This window comes from Alligator mississippiensis, chromosome 13 (genome assembly GCF_030867095.1).
Source record: "Alligator mississippiensis isolate rAllMis1 chromosome 13, rAllMis1, whole genome shotgun sequence".
Lineage (NCBI taxonomy): Eukaryota > Metazoa > Chordata > Crocodylia > Alligatoridae > Alligator > Alligator mississippiensis.
The window spans coordinates 21,111,481-21,130,696 of record NC_081836.1 but is presented as its reverse complement, the minus strand read 5'-3'; the positions used below and the strand labels follow the sequence as shown (position 1 = coordinate 21,130,696).

The 19,216-nt window shown below is 46.1% G+C and overlaps 1 protein-coding gene across 5 annotated transcripts in view; it reads right to left on the bottom strand.

The window, feature by feature from the left end:
• GTF3C1 (general transcription factor IIIC subunit 1) overlaps positions 1–19,216 on the bottom strand; it is a 163,786-nt gene that overhangs the window by 52,488 nt on the left and 92,082 nt on the right. For all 5 annotated transcript variants that reach the window (XM_014605761.3, XM_014605759.3, XM_019482373.2 and 2 more), the window contains exons 24-28: positions 12,264–12,421; positions 11,978–12,120; positions 7,907–7,988; positions 6,331–6,443; positions 5,101–5,163 (exon numbers count right to left, since the gene is read on the bottom strand). In XM_014605761.3, the coding sequence (XP_014461247.1) occupies positions 5,101–5,163; positions 6,331–6,443; positions 7,907–7,988; positions 11,978–12,120; positions 12,264–12,421 (559 nt within the window). The remainder of the gene's footprint in view (positions 1–5,100; positions 5,164–6,330; positions 6,444–7,906; positions 7,989–11,977; positions 12,121–12,263; positions 12,422–19,216) is intronic.

Sequence of the window (19,216 nt, the reverse complement as noted above, 5' to 3'; positions counted from 1 at the left end):
TCTCTCTCTCCTTGTCTCTCCTTCTCCCTATCTCCAGCTCTCTCCCATCTCTCCCCTTCTCTCTCCATGTCTCCCTCCCCCTCCCACTCCTTTCCCCCTCTCCATCTCCCTCCCCCTCCTTCCCCATGTCTTCTTCCCCTTCTCTCCCCATCTCTTCCCTTTCTCTCTTCCCCCCCTCTCCCACTGTCTCTCTTCACTGTCTGCCATGTCTCACTCTACCCATGTCTCCCCATCTCTTCCTCTCTCCCTCGTTTCTCTCTCCCCCATCTCTCTCACTCTCCCCCATCTCCCACTGTCTCTCTCTTCCCTCTCTCCTGCTACCTCTTTCTCCCCCTCTCCCACTCTCTCTCCCCACCCGTCTCTCCCCTTCTTTCTTTCTCTCTCCCTGGTTTCTCTCTCCCTCCCTGCCACATCTCTCCCTTTCTTTCCCCAGTTTCTCCCTTCCCCGTTCTCTTTCTCCCCTTCCCTCCCCCCACTCCATCTCTCACTCTCCCCTTCCCTCCCATTTGCTGCTAGCCTTCAAGGGCAATTCTGCCATTTTCCCCTATGAAGGGGAAAATCCACATTTTTCCCCATGGAAAACCCAGATCCCTGCTGATGACCTTAATCTCAGGGTAGTAAAGAACTGGCAGAGCAGATCTTGGAGCCCTTGACAATACTATTTACCATGTCATGGGAGACAGGTGAAGTACCAGAGGACTGGAAAAAGAGTCCACACAGTGCCCCTTCTTTAAAACACGGAAAAAGGAGGACCTAGGGAATTAGCCTGGTTAACCTTACCCCAGTACTTAGAAAGGTACTGGAGCACATCTTATCAAAATCCATTTGCAAGCATCTGGAGGAAAGGCTGATCACAAACAGCCAGCATGGAATTGTTAAGAACAAATTGTGGCCAACTCCCCACCCAAAACAAAACAAAACAACTCATCTTCATTTTAAGAATAACTTGCTGGGTGGATGAAGAGAATTCAGTACATATGTAGACTCAGTCAGGCTTTTGACAAAAGTTCCATATGACCTTCTCAAACAAATTGAACAAATGTGGGCTAGATGAAACTGCTACAATGTAGGTAGACAACCAGGTCAACACCCACAAGAAAAGAGTATTTATAAAAGGATCCATGTCAGAATGGCAGTGCTGACAAACACAAGATGTTAAACCTTGGAAAGAATAAATTAAAAATACAAATACAAAATGGGTCACAACAGGTTGGGTGGCAGCACTATGGAGAAAAGATGTAGGAGTCTTGGATCACAGACTCGATACGAGCAGTGTAATGCACCTGCAAAATAGACTAACACAGTTATGGGCTGCATCAGTAAGAGCACTGAGTGTAAGACATGGGAGGTGACAGTCCTTTCTGCACTAGTTAGGCATCATCCAGAATAGTGTGAGCAATTTTGGAGTCCACATTTCAGAAAAGACATGGAGAAGTTAGAAAGGGTACAAAGGCAGGCAACAAAAATAATAAAGGGCTTGGAAGACAAACCGTAGGAAGAGTGATTAACAATCTGGCATATTCAGCTTGCAGAAAAGTCAAATCAGCATCCAGCTTATGGAAAAGGGACATGGTAACAGTCTTTGTTTATCTGAAGGGCTGCCATAAAGAAGAGGGAAAACATCTTTTGTCTGTTACCACAAAGAACAGGACGCATACCAATGACTTGAAGTTGCAGGAAAGTAGGTTTACACTGGATATCAGGAAAAACATCCTCATCGTTAGAACGCTGAGGCACTGGAATAGACTGCCTACAGAAGTTGTGGAATCTCCTTCACTGGAGAATTTCAAGAAGAGGCTGGATAAGCATTAGTTAGGGATCTTCTAGGACAGGGATGGCCAAAGTCCAGCCTGTGGGCTGGATCTGGTCAGCAGTAGATTCCATTTCCCAGCTGCCCTGGTACATGGCTGGGGCTGGTCTCCATGGAGACCCCAGCTGCAGCTGCGCTGTGAAAGCTCAAGGCTGGGGTTGCCAGGAGACCAGCCCCAGGCACGCTGGCAGGGTGTGCGGCAGAGCCAGGCAGGGGACTGCTCTGGAGCCACTGGGATCTTGCGATGGGGGCAGACTGCAGAGCCAGGGCAGACCCACTATCTGTAGCCTGCAGGTTCTGGGCAGGGACATGCAGGATGGGGATTGCGGGTCTGTCCTGGCTCCTTATAGCAGTGACAGCCTGGTCTGGAGCAGGGACAGAGCCATGATCCCCTGCCTGTGTGTCCCTGCCCGGAGCATGCAGTTTATAGATCGTGGCTCTGCCTTGGCTCCGGAGCAAGCTGCCTCCACTGCAAGATCCCAGCGGCTCCAGAGCAGTCCCCTGCCCTGCTCTGCCACATGCCTGGGCCTGGTCTCCATGGCAACCCTAGCCTTGAGCTTTCACAGCACAGGTGTGGCTGGAGTCTCCATGGAGACTGGCCCGGGCCATGTGGGCTGGGGCTGCTGGGAAATGGAGTCTGGCTGTATCAGCCATTTTGCCCACCCCTGTTCTAGGAGTATCCATGTCTGGAGTGTGCTTTAAAGAGCAACAGTTGGAAGCCAGAAGTGCTCTCTGTGAGAAGGAGAGCTCTGCAGCCCAGAGCAAGTCGATATTGGAGAGCACCAGACTCACAAACAAGAGAATGAAGCAGAACTCCACAACTGGCTTAGTTACAAAAGATGATTAAAAGCAGCTGGGATAAGTTTAAGAAGTGGGTTCAGGGGGAGTTTTGGCTTTCCAAAATGTGTTGTCACTAGGTTGCAGAGCAGAGTGGGGAGTGTTTGCTTTTCCCTATGTTTCTGGGCTTTGTTGCTTGCCAAATGGGGCAGGGAAGGAATTTACCTGTCCTGCTGCTACAAGGGTCAGGGTTTTTTTTCCTTCTTCAAAAGCATTGGGTATTGGCTGCAGTCAAGTTTTGGGATTTTTACTAGGGTGTGCCAATGTTCCTGCTAGCTTAAAAACCTGGAGGTCCTTCGTTAGATGGCCTTGCCTATTTACTCAGGTTCAGCCCAAAAGCCACATTTGGGATCAGGAAGGAATTTACTTCATGGTCAGATTTGTGGGGTTATTTGCATTCCTCTGTACAGGGGGCATGGCCTTCATCCTTGGATCTCTCAAGTGTATTTTAACAACCTTTTCAGTTGTGGAACACTGACAGTCCTCATCCCCTCACTTTACCTGTTTTTGACAGCACTGATTGTATGGTTTTAGGAATACGTTAGACAAGCTCCTGTATAGGATGTTTCTTTACTCATCACCATCTCTGGAAAGACACCAAGATCCAGGTCTACAATGTAGTCATCATCCCAACTCTCCTCTACAGATGTGAAACGACCTACAGTCGTCATCTCAAGAGCCTGGAAAGGTATCACCAACAATGCCTGCAGAAAATTCTTCACATCAAACAGGAAGATTGCTGCAATCCTTGCCAAAGCCAGTGTTACCACCATTGAGTTGGTGATCCTCAAGTGCCAACTTCACTGGATTGGACATTATACGAGAATACCTGACCCTCAATGTTATGCAAACAGCATAAATACCAGCTTTAGTTTAGGTAAATAACATGGAGATAGACTTTTGCCTATTGCCTTAATCTTGTGTATTACCTTGATGCTTTTTTTTGGTGTATTTTCTTGAGTTTTGCACTGCCTTAAGAAACTCCATTTTGTATTGCTCTGTAGCTTGGCATAAGTGCTCGACCTTTCACTCCTTTCTACGCTGCATGTGTCAGGGAATGGGTGAGAGTGTGTTTGTGGAAAAGGAAAACACCAGTTGGCAATTGGCTGAAGAAAGCAGACGGATAAAAAGACCCAAAACAGCTAGAGAACAGCAGCAAATTGACCGTCAAGGAGGAACACAGTGATAACAGCAAAAACCCAGAGGACTGAATTAACTGACAAGACTATAAAAGAGGGAGGTGAGACTTGTCGATTTTGGGTCTTGTTCTGCATATCATTCTGGAGCACTTATCTGCCTGATGAAATGGACCAGCAGAAGCCCGGCCCCCACTCATGATCAACTTAGCTGGCCACTAAGTTGACTTGAGCACCGATGAGACTGGTAATGTATACCAGCGCAGAACAGAAATCGGGGTATGAGCGTGTGCGTGTGTACTAAGCGCTTAATCAATAGATGAAGAGTCTTGGCTTGCCCCCTCTTACAAAGGTCTCGCTCTTTATTTTGAGCCAATTGGTTAATATCAGCTCCTAATTTAGTTAACGACTTGAGCTCTCACAGCGGCCAGAGAAAACGATACAAGGACATATTGCAGCCATACCTCAAGAAAGTGGATACTGACATGAAGAACTGGGAGAAGCTGGATGTCAATAGACTCCAAAGGTGCCACAACCTCAGCCAAGTGGCAGCCCATTTCAAAGTTAAAGCATCTTGCCCTCGAAGCAGAGAAGAGAGAGCTAAGGAAGTAAAAGGAGTGGAATTCCAGCCTGCAGCCTACCCTTCCCTGTAGAAAGCCCTGCAACTTCTGTGAACAGACCTGTGGTTCAAGGATTGGACTCTTATGTCATCTCAAGACATGGGTCCTGCCAATGTTGATAAGATGTTTTGGATATGGATGGCCCTAGTTTGGAATGGATTAGATAACTTCTGGAGGTCCCTTGCAACCCTTCTTTTCTATGATTTTGTGGCCAACACACTTCAAAGTGGCTCAGGAATCTGATCACTTGAAGGACTACATCTCCTTTAAGATCATGTTACTGAACTGCAATCAAGGGAGGTTGTTAAGATTTAAGAAAAAAAAAAAAAAAAAGCTTGTTGCCAAAGTGACTTCTGCGAAAAGCCTTCATATTTGGAACCACCTGCCCTCTTATTTTGAGAAAACTTGGGCTTACTGTCTTCCTGCTGCACGCCTATCATTGGGTAGCACTTTTGATGTTGGCCTCTGCTGGTAAGTTTTGTGATATTCTTTGCTGGCTGCTAGTTTTATTAACTCTCATATACATATACTACATCAGAAATAACCAGAGCTTCAAGACAGGCATCATTCCATTAATATTTTTTAGGTTGTAATACGTGCAGGTAAGAAAAAGATTCTGAGCTGTCCCCATGCCATATTAAGAATCAAATTGAATCGAATTTATCAGTGATAAAGCCTGCTGACACTCCCTTCTTACCTATTGAGATCATCGTTTTTGGTGCTTTGATTTTGGTCATCTCCAATTGCCAAAATGTGAAATCTGGTTACAAAAGAAAAAAGGAAATTTAAACACAGAAAATAAAATGCAACAGACGTCCCAATTTTATATTAACCCTTGAAAACATAAGTCTGACATTTGTCATAACACAAAGTAATAAAACAACGGTGGACTACACCTGTACTGATCTCCCTGCTGACAGCAATCTAGAAGAATTCCCCTTTTTGTACAAAACTGTTTGTCCACATCCAGAATGAACATTTGGGCAGAAGGCAGTTTGGAATCACTGCTCATGCTGTCTGGTAAAGAGGACAGAAGGCAGGATAGAATTGCATCTTATAGACTAGTGAAATCAGAGATACAAAAAGCTTTCATAAGCAACTGGATATAGGACTGATATATATATATATATATATATATATATATATATATATATATATATATATATATATATATATATAAGACAGAAACTTTCTGTCAGGGATGAGAGTATCTTCTCTTCACCCTTGCCTGGTGCATTTGGAAAGAAAGGACATGAAGTTTTATTGGATGCTTGAACTGCCACTTGCCACACACACTCTCAGGGCTTGCTATGGATGCGCCACTCATCTCAAAGTCTGAACTGTTACCAATGTAACCTTGGGGCAAAGAATAATCAAGGCCTAAGTCTGAATGCTTAGTTACTTAGATTTCCCATCTATAAGAGGCCACACTAGTATCTATTCTTTCTCAAAAAAATATGTTGCAATCTATGGATGAAAAATCTGTACAAGTACTATTACAATATGTATGGCTATTCTATAGCCACTTAAATAGGAAATGGCATTAATATTTAGACAATTTTTTAATCAAGACCTCAGCTACAAATCCTGGTGTGAAGTCATGATATACCACAACAGGTGGAAAATGTTAAGTGGTTTGTAAAGGATAGTTGCATATTACATTAATAAATGCCACACCTAACTGCAGAACAGAAGTTTCTAACATAAAATGCTAATTAATAAAATGTGGACAAGTATCCATGACTAATTTAAATATAAGAATTTATTTCAAATGCAAAGCATTCATAGAAAAGTTGCATATTAACACAGTTCCTTGATACAACATCCATTCAGGTGCATTCAGAATACAGAAATATCTAGAATATATTCTAGAGCTAGTTTTGCCCACAGTCCTATATATAACATGAAGACATCACAAATGAAGTACCTGCCATACAGCTCCTGCAATGTATCTGGAATTTCTACTTTGGGATTTCCCAAGGTTGAACTGAATTTCTCTCTCAATTTCTCTACAAATTCTTTAAACTCTTTTGCACAAACCTTTTAAAACAAGAGATTGAAATGTTAACCCATTTTATTCCTTATGGTGAAATGGGGCAAAAATTCTTCCATTTCATGTTAATAGCTAGAAGGCCTATTGCAAATGGTTTGTTTGTGATTTAGCATACAGGGGAAGCAGCAGCACAGTAAACTAGTTAGGATATTGCATCATAAAAGTATTTTGTATGGCTGTTCATTCATTGAGTAAATAATTAATTGTATTTTTTATTTGATCTCTCATAACTACAAGTCTCATCAACAAGATGTTTTGGAAAAAAAACACCTCAATACCAGTATGAGAGCTAGTCTTAACCAAGCCCCCATTCTTAAGGAGTTCATAACTGTTTGGCCTACACCACTTACAGGGCTTGTAATAAGCCATCCAGTCATTTGTAAAGCACAGCAGTCAGGCCTGTTGAGGCAAAGAGCATTAAAAAAAAACAACCCCAAAACCAAAACCAACCAACCCAAAAAACCAAACCAAGGCAGAATCTGTTCCTTTTCAACTTTCAGCCATGGTCCACCTTCTGCTCTGTAATAGGAGACTGGGAGATGTTCTTTAATAAGTGAAAGCAAATGTTACATCATAATAGAGTTGGTCATGAACTTTCTGATTAAATAATTTTTCAACAGAAAACAGCCATTCATCAAACAAACTGGGAAAGGGCCCTAATTCAAAGGAAGTTTTGAACTTGTTATTATATTTCATTTTGACATTTTCAAAATTAAACTTTATATTTTGCAACTGTAGTTAATTTATACTAGATGTCTGAAGCCAACATGAAATACAGACCGAACCCCAATAATTTTTTTATTGATTTGCAATTTTACAGTTTAGATATTTTGTTCCAGTTTGATTTGGGACATTTTTTTTAAAAAATTCCAAGGACACAAAAAGTTTCCTGCTGTAGCAAAGGGTATGCACAAGTATACATACGGAGCCATTTCAAATGGGGAACTACTGACTGGGAGTGTGCAGCATTAAGTTCTAACAGTTAAATGTGCGCAAGCTGGGAGTGATACAAATGTAGCAGAGCCCTGGATGAAGCAGTTGGAACTCACTTCTGGCTTGTGTACACCTAACTGTTAGAATGTAAGAAATACTGCATACCCAAGTAGATGAATGAAGGATAACCTAGTGCAGTTTAACATTAAATTAAAATGTGGAGCTAAAGACTCGAAAGGTGTCTAATGTAAACTAGCTGCAAGAAAAAGTCTGTAGCACAGACAATGTGTATAAAATTCAAGGACTAAAGGCATGCTGGCTTGCTGTCCAGATGTGCTGCTTGTTTGCCCTTTAGATGGATGCCTATATTTATCTTACTCAAAAATTAGAGATGTGGCATATAAGAATATTGATAGGAGCCTGACAATGCAAGGGAAAACTAAGCGTGTGAACCGGAGAAATCAAAACAGCATTCCATGGAAATGTTATGCTAACTCTTTTATGATACTTCTACTACCTGTGGGTCTTGGTAGTTGTTTTCTCTACTCATGAAATCCTCAATAAGAACTTTATCTTGGTAAACTTCAGCAAGGCAAACTCTGCAACAGATAATATGATTGAGTACTAAATATCACTGGTCTTCACAATTCAGCATGGCTCAGCAAATAAGCCTATTGGCATTTGTGCGAGTTGCTGTTTCTATTTACCCCAGAGAACAGGAAAAATGTTAGAAAGCCTACATAATGGATCATACACGTCAACATCTTCACAGCACCTTTTCTTCATGTAACATCCATTTCTCAGACTGAGATAATATGAAACTAGAGAATCCGGTTCTCAGAATTTTTTCACTTGGAGTCACAGCACAGAACCTCCAAGCGCATGTCATGATTTCAAGTTCTACTCTGAAAAAGGGATGGGGGGAGAAGAAAAGTTGACAAATGCCAAACGTCAAATTTCCTTTGATACAGTACTGTTACAAAGCATGGGTACATATGGAGAACAGAGTATAAGGTACCCCACATAACAGGGATTACCATTGCATCTCTTAGGGATAAAAAGGAAGAAAAGAAATCTGTTTTTGAGAGAAAGGTAGCTGCACTCTAAAACAAGATATTTTTTCAACAGCCTGGTCCAACTAAGACGCATGCAAGAAACACTCCTGCCAATAATGTTTATTTGTGATATTTCATCATCTTAGCAGGGTTAAAGTTGGAGCTGTTTTGCAACATTTGTATAGCTACATTTGTATAGTCTCAACTGTTTTAGACTCCAGGCACCCCTCAGAAAATGCCAGCTCCTAGCTTTCACTCCGTTTCTAACAAGGGAAAAATAGAAGAGCAATTCTTCTGTTGCAAAGAGCTCAGAAAGGCCACAATAAGCCAGAATGTTTTTGACACTACGGGTTTCGATTTGAAAATTCTGGGTTTATCTTGTGAATTGTGTGAAAGTATTTGCACACCTAACAGTGTTAATATTGCTCATCTTTAAAAGGATCTCAAAGTACCCCAAGGTGCTGCATCGTTAAATTAGAGTATAACAGCTGATGTAGGGACAGGAGCAGCACTCCCCTTCCCCTGTTGAAATCCCTCAAAATATACATTTCTTTAAGTCTAGAGCTACAAAGATAACAAATATCTACTACTATTTTGCAAACTCAAATAGCAGACGTCTGTGTGGTAGACTAATTGACATCACCCCTGCTGTTGAGATTATAAATATTGATATTCTGCCACAAGATGGAATTTCTATGATTTCATTTGCTTTTTTACAAACCTAGGAAGTTACACATAGCAAATCACATTAAATTAACAACAAAGTTGAAAAGCTGAATGGGCAAAAGGAAAAAAAAAGAAGCCATGACTAAGTTTGCCATGGTAACCTTCATGCATATGCCTCTGCTTTTTCAGGACACAGAATTGTATCGGCATATTTAATTCTGGCATTACCTGAATTCAGAGTGCTAGACTTTCCACCTTTAATGTTACTATTTTATATATAAAGAAACAAAAAGCAACAAAGAGACCTGGAACAGATCTATATGTATAAGGTAAATCTATACCTGTATTATAAAGAAATAAAACAGTTCCCCAATATATATTTGCTTTCTTACTGTATCATATTCCTCCCCCAACCTTAAATGACTTCAGGTTAGTTCCCTAGATTACATTTATCCCAGAAGGGCTTTTTAGCTACACAACAAGAGATTCTACTTGAATTACAAAGGAAGACGACACAGGCTACAACTACTTCAATAAAGCAGAGAAGGACTTGAGAACTCAGGAAAGAGATAAAGGAGCAAGAATTATTATGCGGGATCCAGGTTTTCTATTTCCCATGGAAAAACGGAGTAAAATGTGGATTTTCCCCTTTATTGGAGTAAAACATAGGTTTCTCATTTTAACAGAAACACACAGATTTTGCAGTTTTGAAGTGAGCTCCCTGCAGGCTGGCGGAGTTCCTGGCAGGCTGCAAGGAGCTGGGAGGGAGCAGGAGGAGAGTGGTCAGGGATCCTGGTTTTCCCTGATAATCGCAAATTCTCTGATAAAACCCCCAAAATCCGTGATTAAAGGCCCCTCCACATAGTAAAACATAGAGGTGACTTCTCCCGTTGCCTACTGTGGGCTCGGGTGGGGGCAGGGCTGACTTCCAGCAGCAGTGCACACTCCCGGGGGTAGGGGGGATCTGCACCCCCCAGATCTGTGTGAGGGGTGGGGGCAGGGCTTGTGCATGCTGTGTGCAGCTTCCCTGAAGGGCTGATAGCATGCTGCTCTGGGTCCATGCACCATCAGCTGGCTGGGCAATCCTGCAGGAAGCTGGCTGGGAGCTGAGGGAGTGGGTAGGTGTTGAGGAAAGCCCCGTACAGAGTGCCTGCCTGGCTGGCAGTGCATGGACCCAGAGTGGTGCAGTACTGGCTCTTCAGGGAAGCTGCACATGGAGGCGTGGAGCCTGCTCAGGCCAATACTGCACCGCTCCAGGTCCACGTGCTGCTGGCCAGGCAGGCACTTTATGTGTGGCTTTCTTTCTCCAACACTCCCCACTCCCTCAGTCAGCTTCCTGCAAGAGTGCCCATCCAGCCAGTGGTGCATGGACCCGGAGCGGTGTGCTATCGGCCCGAGAGGGCTGTGCGCTTTCCTGTGTGGCTTCCCTGAAGGGCCAACAGTGCGCTGCTCTGGGTTCACACCCCACCAGCTGGGTGAGCACTCCAAAGCCCCCAGCCAGCTTCCAGCAGGAGCGCCCACATGGCTAGAGGTGTGTGGATGCAGAACGGCGTGCCTTCAGGGAAGCCATATGTGGAGGCGGAGCCCGCTCTGGCTGATACCATGCTGATCGCGGTCCACATGCTGCCAGCTGGTCAGGCACTCTGCGTCTTTCCCTAACATCTCCTCACTCCCTCAGGCCCCAGCCAGCTTCCCCCACAGCCAGCCTTGACCCACAGTCCCCTAGCCCCCTGCAAGCTCCACTCAGTCTCACTTTCCTTCATGGAGCCTGTGAGGCGAGTCAAGCCTTGGGTAACTAAGAGCCTCAGGCCATACGCTTTCACCCCTCCCCCTCTGGACAAGATGGGGGGGGGGTTCCTGTCCTTTTTTCAATTAGCTCTTGCAGGCTAGAACTGTGCCAGCCTGCAGAGCTCTTTGCAAAACTGGGAAATCTGCAGGTTTCTCTGCTAAAAGGTAAAATCCATTTTTTCTTTAATAAAATAGGGAAATCTATGGTTTTCTCTGTTTTTCTGGGAAATGGAAAACCTGGATCCCTGGTGGTCAGGTAGAGGCCATAATGTGCATGTACGTGCACGTAGCCTCAGGGAGACTGAAGAGCAGCTCCTGCAGGCCAGCAGGGGGTGGGACTGAGGCCCCCCATAGGAAGGAAGAAAGGGAGGGAGCTAGGCAGAGCTGCTGCCCAGCTGGCCAGTGCATGTGGTTGTGGCTCCAGGCCCCAAACACAGCTGCAGAGCCCCGGTGGAGAACGGGACCGGCCTGCAGGAGGCTTGTCTGGGGGCAGGGGAGCAGGACCAGCTCCCTGCCACTGCACACACTCCCCAGGGCAGCAGGGGGGCACATTCCCTCCAGATCTGTGCATGGGATGGGTGTAAGTACACACTGCCTGGTTGGGGCTCCTGCCCTGCAGCCCTCCTCTGGGGCCTCTGCAGCCTGGCAGGTGTGACCTGGCACAGGAGGGCAGCTGCAGGGCCTGTGGAGGGGAGTGAAAGGCACCAGTAGGGCTGGGGGTGGGGAGAGGGACACAAGCAGGGCCGGGGAGTTAGGGAGAGAGTGAAGGGCCTTCAAATTTAATCATGGAATTTGGGGTTTTTAAACCAGAGAAAACCAGGATCCCTGGTTATTACAGCCCCAATTTTGACTTCAATATTACTGGTATTCTGCCTCTTCTTTGGGATACCCAGATCACACAGCATTCCAGACTAGTTGGTAAAAGGCTGCTGAGAAAATGCGCTTGGAGGTTTGTTTTAGTATGATAAAAGTGGTACAAAAGTTGGAATCAGATTTGCAGGAGTGAAAACCTTAATTTCATTTCATACAGATTTAGTCTATAGTTAAATTATAAAGGATTGAAGCAAAAAACTTCTTACTTATAATTAAGATAAGTTTGTGGATTTTTGACAATGTAGCGAGCTCTACGTCCAACAGAATGAGAAGTCTTATCTAGAGAGTCTTCAAAACTAGCATGCATGATGTCCCGGACAACCTGCCATGGAACAAAGGGTCCTTTCACCTGGATCAAGACACAAAACCAAACAGTCAGAATAGCTTAGTTTGACCTTTATAGGTACTAGTGACAGTTGGCACCAGTAGCCACCATCAGCACCAATATTATAATAGAATCTATTGAGTACACATTAATTAGCGAAGTGATACCTTTGCATTTAGTACATTGCTAGCAATTCGGCAGAGCATGAGCAAGCTGTCTTCTTGCACTGTCCAGGTGACACGCAGGCGTGTCATTCTCTGCAGGGCACTCTGATCGGCCTCATCATGGTAGCGCAACCTTTTACTTTTTTCCACAGATGTCTCTTCTTCAAATGAACCCAGAGGAAAAAAAAAATCATAATATATTAGTACAATGTGCTCACAAAAATTTATATTTCTAGCACGTAATTATTATTTATTTGTATTACAGCAACTCCTAGAGGCAACAGTGGGGTTGGCATCCCCTTGCAATGGTCACAATACAAACCAGTTGTTGTCAGCTGAGAGCACCATGGCACCCCATGGTGCTTCAAGACACTTTCAGGGGTGCTATATGCAGGCGTTGCTGCTGGAGCAGATCCCTCATGCACAGCTAACACCAGAAGGACTATGGCATAAGCATAGGCTTCTGCCTGCATTAACAGGCAAATCTAAAACAGACAAGCCTAAAACAGACATGAGCAGTCACTTTTGCTGAAGTTCTGCCTGGTCTGGCATCTCCTAGAAACACAGGTGTATGGGGCCAGCCCAGGTGCCTGTATCCAGGAATGATGAGGAAGCAACAAGGAAAGGCTGTGGTAAGAGCAGGCACTCTTGCCTGCTTTTGGTTTTATCGGATAACCCTTAGGCAGGCAGAAGTCTATACATGTGACCTGCCTGGTCTGGCTGTTGATGAAGTATGTGGGACACTTTTACCTGGACATGATGGTAGTGGCAGCAACCCAGTTGAGGGCCCCTAAGGTAACCTGAGGCAGCACAACAATGGTTCTCAAATGACATCCTGCCAAATTCAAAAAAGCTACTAAGGAATGCCCTGGATCTCAAAAGATTGAAAACACTTGGTATAAAGAATCATTCATGCCGCTTTCAAAAAATGTGTCATCTAGATAGATAACAAGGTGAGACAAAGAATACCTCTTTCAGGTGGGTGAAGTGAGATGCTGACTGTCTAAAAGCATGGACAGCGCTTCTCCCCCAAGTAGTGCTTTCTATGATACATCTGTGATGGGGCCCACTATGTGTAAGGTGCTTTCCAACAAACTAAGGACTGTTCCTGCTCCTTAGGAAGGAATTCACAGCCTCAGGCATGTAACTACTTGCAGTTAGATATTTAAATTTGCTTGCCTCATGCAAAATTAACAGGCTAGCTCAGTAGGAAGCTTAAAGGGAGTCAGAACAGGTAGAAACCTACCGTAGATTCTAATTAATTCCCAGCTGTGACATTGACCTGCTCTGTGACCTCAGACAAACTCCATCACCTCTCTTCTTTGTCTTCTCACAGTATGTCTACCTTGTCTACTGTCAGGGCTGTCCGACTTCTAATCAACAGGCACTGGATGCCACAGGGGCCACAGACCTGTGCACGCCCCTGTTGCACTGTGCCCCAGCTCTGACCTTCAGCTGCCTAGGTTTGGATCACACTGGGTACCCCCAGCATTGCAGGCTGTACTATGCTGCCCAGTCCTGTGAGATGGGGAGACAAAACAGAATCCAGAGAAGGGAAGGGGAACCCAGAGATCCCAGCTGCTGCTGCAGCCAGAGGGACAGTAGGAGAGCAGTGGCTAGGTATGAGTCCAGGGGCTGAAAATTAACCCTTAGTGGGCTGCATGGGGCTTGTGGGCCACAAGTTGGAAAGCCCTGGTTTAGATGGTAAACTCTTTGGGACAGAGATTCTTGCAAAACGTGTTAAGAGTACCAGGAACACCATCCTACCCCCTCTGTGGTCACTAGGTTTTACTATAACATACAAAATACACAATAGTTAATAGGGAATGGAAGAAGAATTAAGGAAGAGATTCTGGTCACTATTTCATGTAACCAAATTTTATTTGTGAAAAATACTGAAAAGATCAGAAGCAGAGAAGTAGTAGGAAAAAAAGTAATAGAACAGGGAGCAGCAGTTACCATAATTAGAAAGGAATGGGCTTGGCAACATAGGGATGGGAGGAAGAACAAGATAGTCATAATTGGGAACAACAGGAATGGGAAAAGTTCCAACAGTATAAGACAATAGAAAATGCAGAACAGAAGTCAAAGGCCTGCAAGGTTAGGAAGGAAAAAGCTAAGCACAGCAGAATAGCTGGGATAAGAGGCAGAATTCAGAAACAAACCCTCTATGAAGAGGAGGAGAAATTAGTAAATGCCAAGTTCAGAAAGGCACATAGAAACAGAAGGGACATCTTCTGGGACATCTAGATTAGGTTTTTATGATTACAAGCAAAACTACAGTGTTTGTTCAAAAGGGTTCACACCTTGATCAAAAGAACATCCACTCCATCTCCTCTTAAATACCAAGCTACAAAGCAACCCATAATAAATGTAGGGTCTTTAGTAAAAATAACAACAAACCTACATGTTTGAAAGGAAGACAACACAAAAGATAAGGGATTCACTGATGCCTTGGGTCTCTGTGATGACCTTAAGAAATAACCCCACACAACAGAGGAAGGCAAGAACCATAAGGGATTTTATTTTGCGGATCTTCCCTGGAATAAATTCTTGACACCACGTATCACTTTGGAGACAACCTTCTCTAGCTTCAAACACTGCTTTCCAAATCCTGTCCTCACCACAGAACTGAAGTAAAAAAGTTCTATCCTACCAGACACCTCCACATATGGGAGCAACATACATGGTGATCAAGTTTCCTTTCAACTCTTTCATGGAGATATAAAACACTTGAAACTTCATATCATATGCTCTATGATATTCCACTATTCCACAAATGCTTCAATTCTATCATAATCTTTTTTACATAAACTCATCAAGCTCAGTCTTGAAGAAATTTAGGTTTCTCACCCCCAGTGGCTGGAGGTCATTAGTGATGCATCTAAAGCAGAGATTTTCAGCCATGACACCCTGAGGTGCCTTGAGATCCTTTCAAGGGTGATGTGGGGTGTTAACAGTGTTACATGTGTAAACAAGTTTCACAAGATAAACCCAGAGACTTCAAATAGGAATCCATAGTATTACAATAATTTCGACCTGTTATAAGTTTTCTGAATTCTTTGCAACAGAAGAGCTTCTCTATTATTTTTGTAGTAAAAAAAAAAAAAAAAATGAGTGAAAACTAAGGGCTGTCATTTTCCAATGGGAGCCCAGCAAGGTTGAGAACCACTGATCTAAAGATGTTCAAGCAGGCAGCTGTAAGTGACAACCAGAGGGATTCTGTTGCTTGACCTTAGACATGATTAATGATCTCTGATTCCTCCTGAAAATGATACTTCAAGGTAGTTTTGTGGATGGGTGGGGAGCCTGCATTCGCCTCATGCACAAGCCTGGGCATGTGCCACCTGCCATTTTCCTCTTCTGCCAGCAGCAGCAGGGAGCTGCTCCCTGCCCCCTGGACGAGCCACCTGTAGCTCTGTCCCAATTCCCTGTCCCAGCCCCATGCACTGCCTGGGCTGGACAACACCCCCAGGCTTAGCCCCTACCCCACTCTTTCCCTCACTGTGGGGGACTTCAGTCTGCCCCTGCCCCCCACAGACTTACCTGAAGACAGCTGGGGGAGGGTGCTTGGGGCTGTATTCCTGGCTATGTGCATTGCGTGCATACACATGAACACTAAGAGTCCTGCTCCCCACAGCCCCCTGCAGGCTGGAACTCTACCAGCCTGCAAGGGAAAACCTGCCATTTCCCATGTTTTTCTGTGGTGAACGGAAAACCCGGATCCCCACACGATACTGGGAATCCGGGACAAATGCTGTCCCAGAGTCACGCAGCCTGGGACTGGGACTTGATGTTCCCATTTTGGGACTCTCACCTAATTAGGGACAGGTGGTCACCTTACCCTTTTCCCAAGGTGGGGGGGGGGAGGGGGCGGCAGGGCCCTCAGGCTGCCATGTATGTGGCAACTATGTTTGCATGTCAGAAAGGATATGGTAGACTTGTGACAGGTACAGAGCGCAATGAAAATGATCAGGAGTATGAAGTATGGATCAGCTGCCATAGCAGGAGAGACTGAAAAAGCCTAGAACTCCAGTTTGGAAAGGAGAAAGATATTGCGAGGGGGGGGAGGAGGAGATAAGATAGAGGTCTATAAAATCACAAAGGATGTTGATCACATAGGCAGTAAACTGATGTTCACCAAGTCCCAGAATACTAGAACTAGGGGACACTCACTGAAATTAGTAGGGGAAAACCAATATGAGAAAGTAATTTTTTTTAATGCAACATGTAGTTAACTCATGCAGTTCATTTCCACAGGAGATGACAGTAGCAGATAGAATAGGTAGATTCAAAAAGCAAGTAGACAAATGAGGGATGATAGCTCTCTTAATAGCTGTTGAACTGAATGCTTGGAGATGTTTTCTCTGGCATCTCTAAACGAACAATGGTGGATGCCAGGGAGGTTAATGAACAGGGGCTAGATCATTCTAGATCAGGGGTGCTCAATCTCTGGGCTGCAGGCCAAATGTGGCCTATGAAGCTATCACATCTGACCCATGGGGCTCCCCAGGGTCTGTACATTTGGCAGCGAAAAAGCAGTCATCCTCCCCACTGCCAAATCCCCAAACCTCAAGTCCTGTGCACCCAATCAAAGTTAAGCTGTGCTCCCATCCCCCTGGCAGAGCCAGGCCATGCCCCCTTTCACACACATTCCCCTCCACAAGGCTGGGCTATGCCTCCTTTCCCCCCCACAGGGCTGGGATTGTGCCAAGCCCCCTTCCCTGTTGCAAGGCTAGGCCATGACCTCTTTTCCCTAAGGGCTTGGCTAAGGCCTAGCCATGCCCCTTTCCCCCCACAAGGCCAGGCCATGTCCCTTTGACTCACCATGGGGCTGGCTCAGGCCCCCTCCCTACCGCAGGACCAGGTGAAGCCCCTTCCTCTCCCCTTGCAGGGCTGGGCTCAGATCAGGTTGGCCCCTGCTCCCCTGTGCAGCCTGGATCAGAACAACCATCTGGCCTGCAGTCAGACCAGGTACTGCCCATCTGGTCTGACATGAAAAAGGTTGAACACCACTTCTCTAGACTGGTGGTGTCCAATTTTTCTGCTCCGTAAACCAGATTCATAGATTTCATAGACTAGTGCCAGGTGGATCCAGGGGATCTAGCACATGGGGCTGGGACCCAATCAGGCCCTGGTCACCCATACGATACAGTGGCCACAGCCTTTGCCCTCTACAGGATAGGGCCTGCCACCTCATATGCATACAGGATTGGCCTCGTCTCCCTGCCTGAACTCCTGGGTGCTCTGAATAGGCCAAGCTGCCTTGAGCATGCAGGACTGGGCCCCATCACCCAGATGCCAGCCCCACACACTCTGGATTGTGCCCATCGCCTGGGAGCCTCCCCCACACTTCAGATTTGGGCCAAGTTGTTCCACACAGACAGAACTGTCCCTGCTGCTTGCCCCTAGCCATGTGTGCATCAACCAGCCCTGTGCATGCCTGATGGGGCCCTGCTGCCCATCCCTGTGAAGGCAGGTGGAATTGCATGTGCATGGCCATGTCAACTGGCCCATGGGGCTTGGAAATTTGGTGGTGGAGGAAAGGTGGCTAATGGGGCTCAGCCCCACCCCTCCAAACATGGGGTCGCATGGAGGGCTGCAGGGCAGCCCAGGCACTGGCTCCAGGTGTCTGCAGCAGGGGGAGTGGGGGTAGGGAGAGGGCTGTACATAGACAGACAGACAGCATGCAGAGCACAGCCCACCACAGCAGGTAAGTTGGAGAAGAGGTAGGGTGGGGTAGGGCAGATCAAAACTCTCAGTGAGGGAGAGAGTGGAGCAAACACAGGGGTGAATGGGGCCCTGGGGAGGTGGTGGGATGCTCAGAGCCCAGGTGGCTTGTCCAAGGGCTGGGGGGGGGAGGGGTTCCTGCTGCTGCATGCACCTTGGGAGAGGCCTGGGGGGGGGAAGGCCTAGGTTGCCCCCCACATCTGTGTGCAGGGCAGAGGTGGGCTATCGCTGTGAGCTGGGCTTTGTGCACTGCTGACCCAGGAGCCAGTGGTGGTAGGCACACGTGGCAGCTGATTCCTGGAGCAGCAGACAGCCGCCCCTGCTCCACACAGATCCAGGGGGCAAGTGCCCCCCAGGCCTCTCCCGAGGTGTGTGCAGTGGCAGGAGCCCCTCCCCCCAGTCCCTGTACAAGCCACCTGGGCTCCGAGCATCCCACCCCAGGACCCTGTTCACCCCTGCCTCACTCCCTCCCTCACTGTATGAGCCTCAATCTACTCCCCCCACACCCCTCCCCAACTTCTCTGCTGTGGTGGGCAGTGCTCCACATGCCTTCTGACTGCAATCCCTGCAGGCTCTGGGTCTGTCTGTGCACACCCCTCCCCAACACACCCCTGCCCCCTGCTGCAGCTGCTTGGAGCCCATGCCTGGGCTGCCCTGTGGCCCTCTGTGCTGCCCTACATTTGGAAAGCTAAACCCTGTTGGCCCTGGCTGTCCACCACCTATGGCTGTGTGCTTGCCTGCCACATGTGCGCGGGTAAAGTATCATTTGTCACGGAATATTCACGGAACTACCAGGACCCATTTGCCAATATCAGTGGTAGTTCCGTGAATATTCCATGAAAAATGATACTTTACCTGCACATGTGCTGCATGTAAATTTTTTTTTTTTTTTTTTTTTTTTTACAAGAAATCCACAATTTTCTCAGGGCCCTACGTAGAAGCACCATGATTTCATGAGACAGTTGCATCTTCCAAGACCCACTCTCAGTCTGTTCAGGCTTGGCCATATATGCCATTTGTAGTTGGAGCCAGATGCCACTTGTCATCTACTGTCAGGCCAGAGCTCTTGACCCAGTTGACCTAGGCAGAAGATGCCACCAGGCAGATGGACTGGCAGGCCTCTACCTGTGTCAGGTCACTTGGAGCCTGTACAGTGAGGAGTATGTTGTTGGCATGTGTCAAAAAGACCACTCTCATGACTGGCTCCCTAAGCACTAACCCCATCA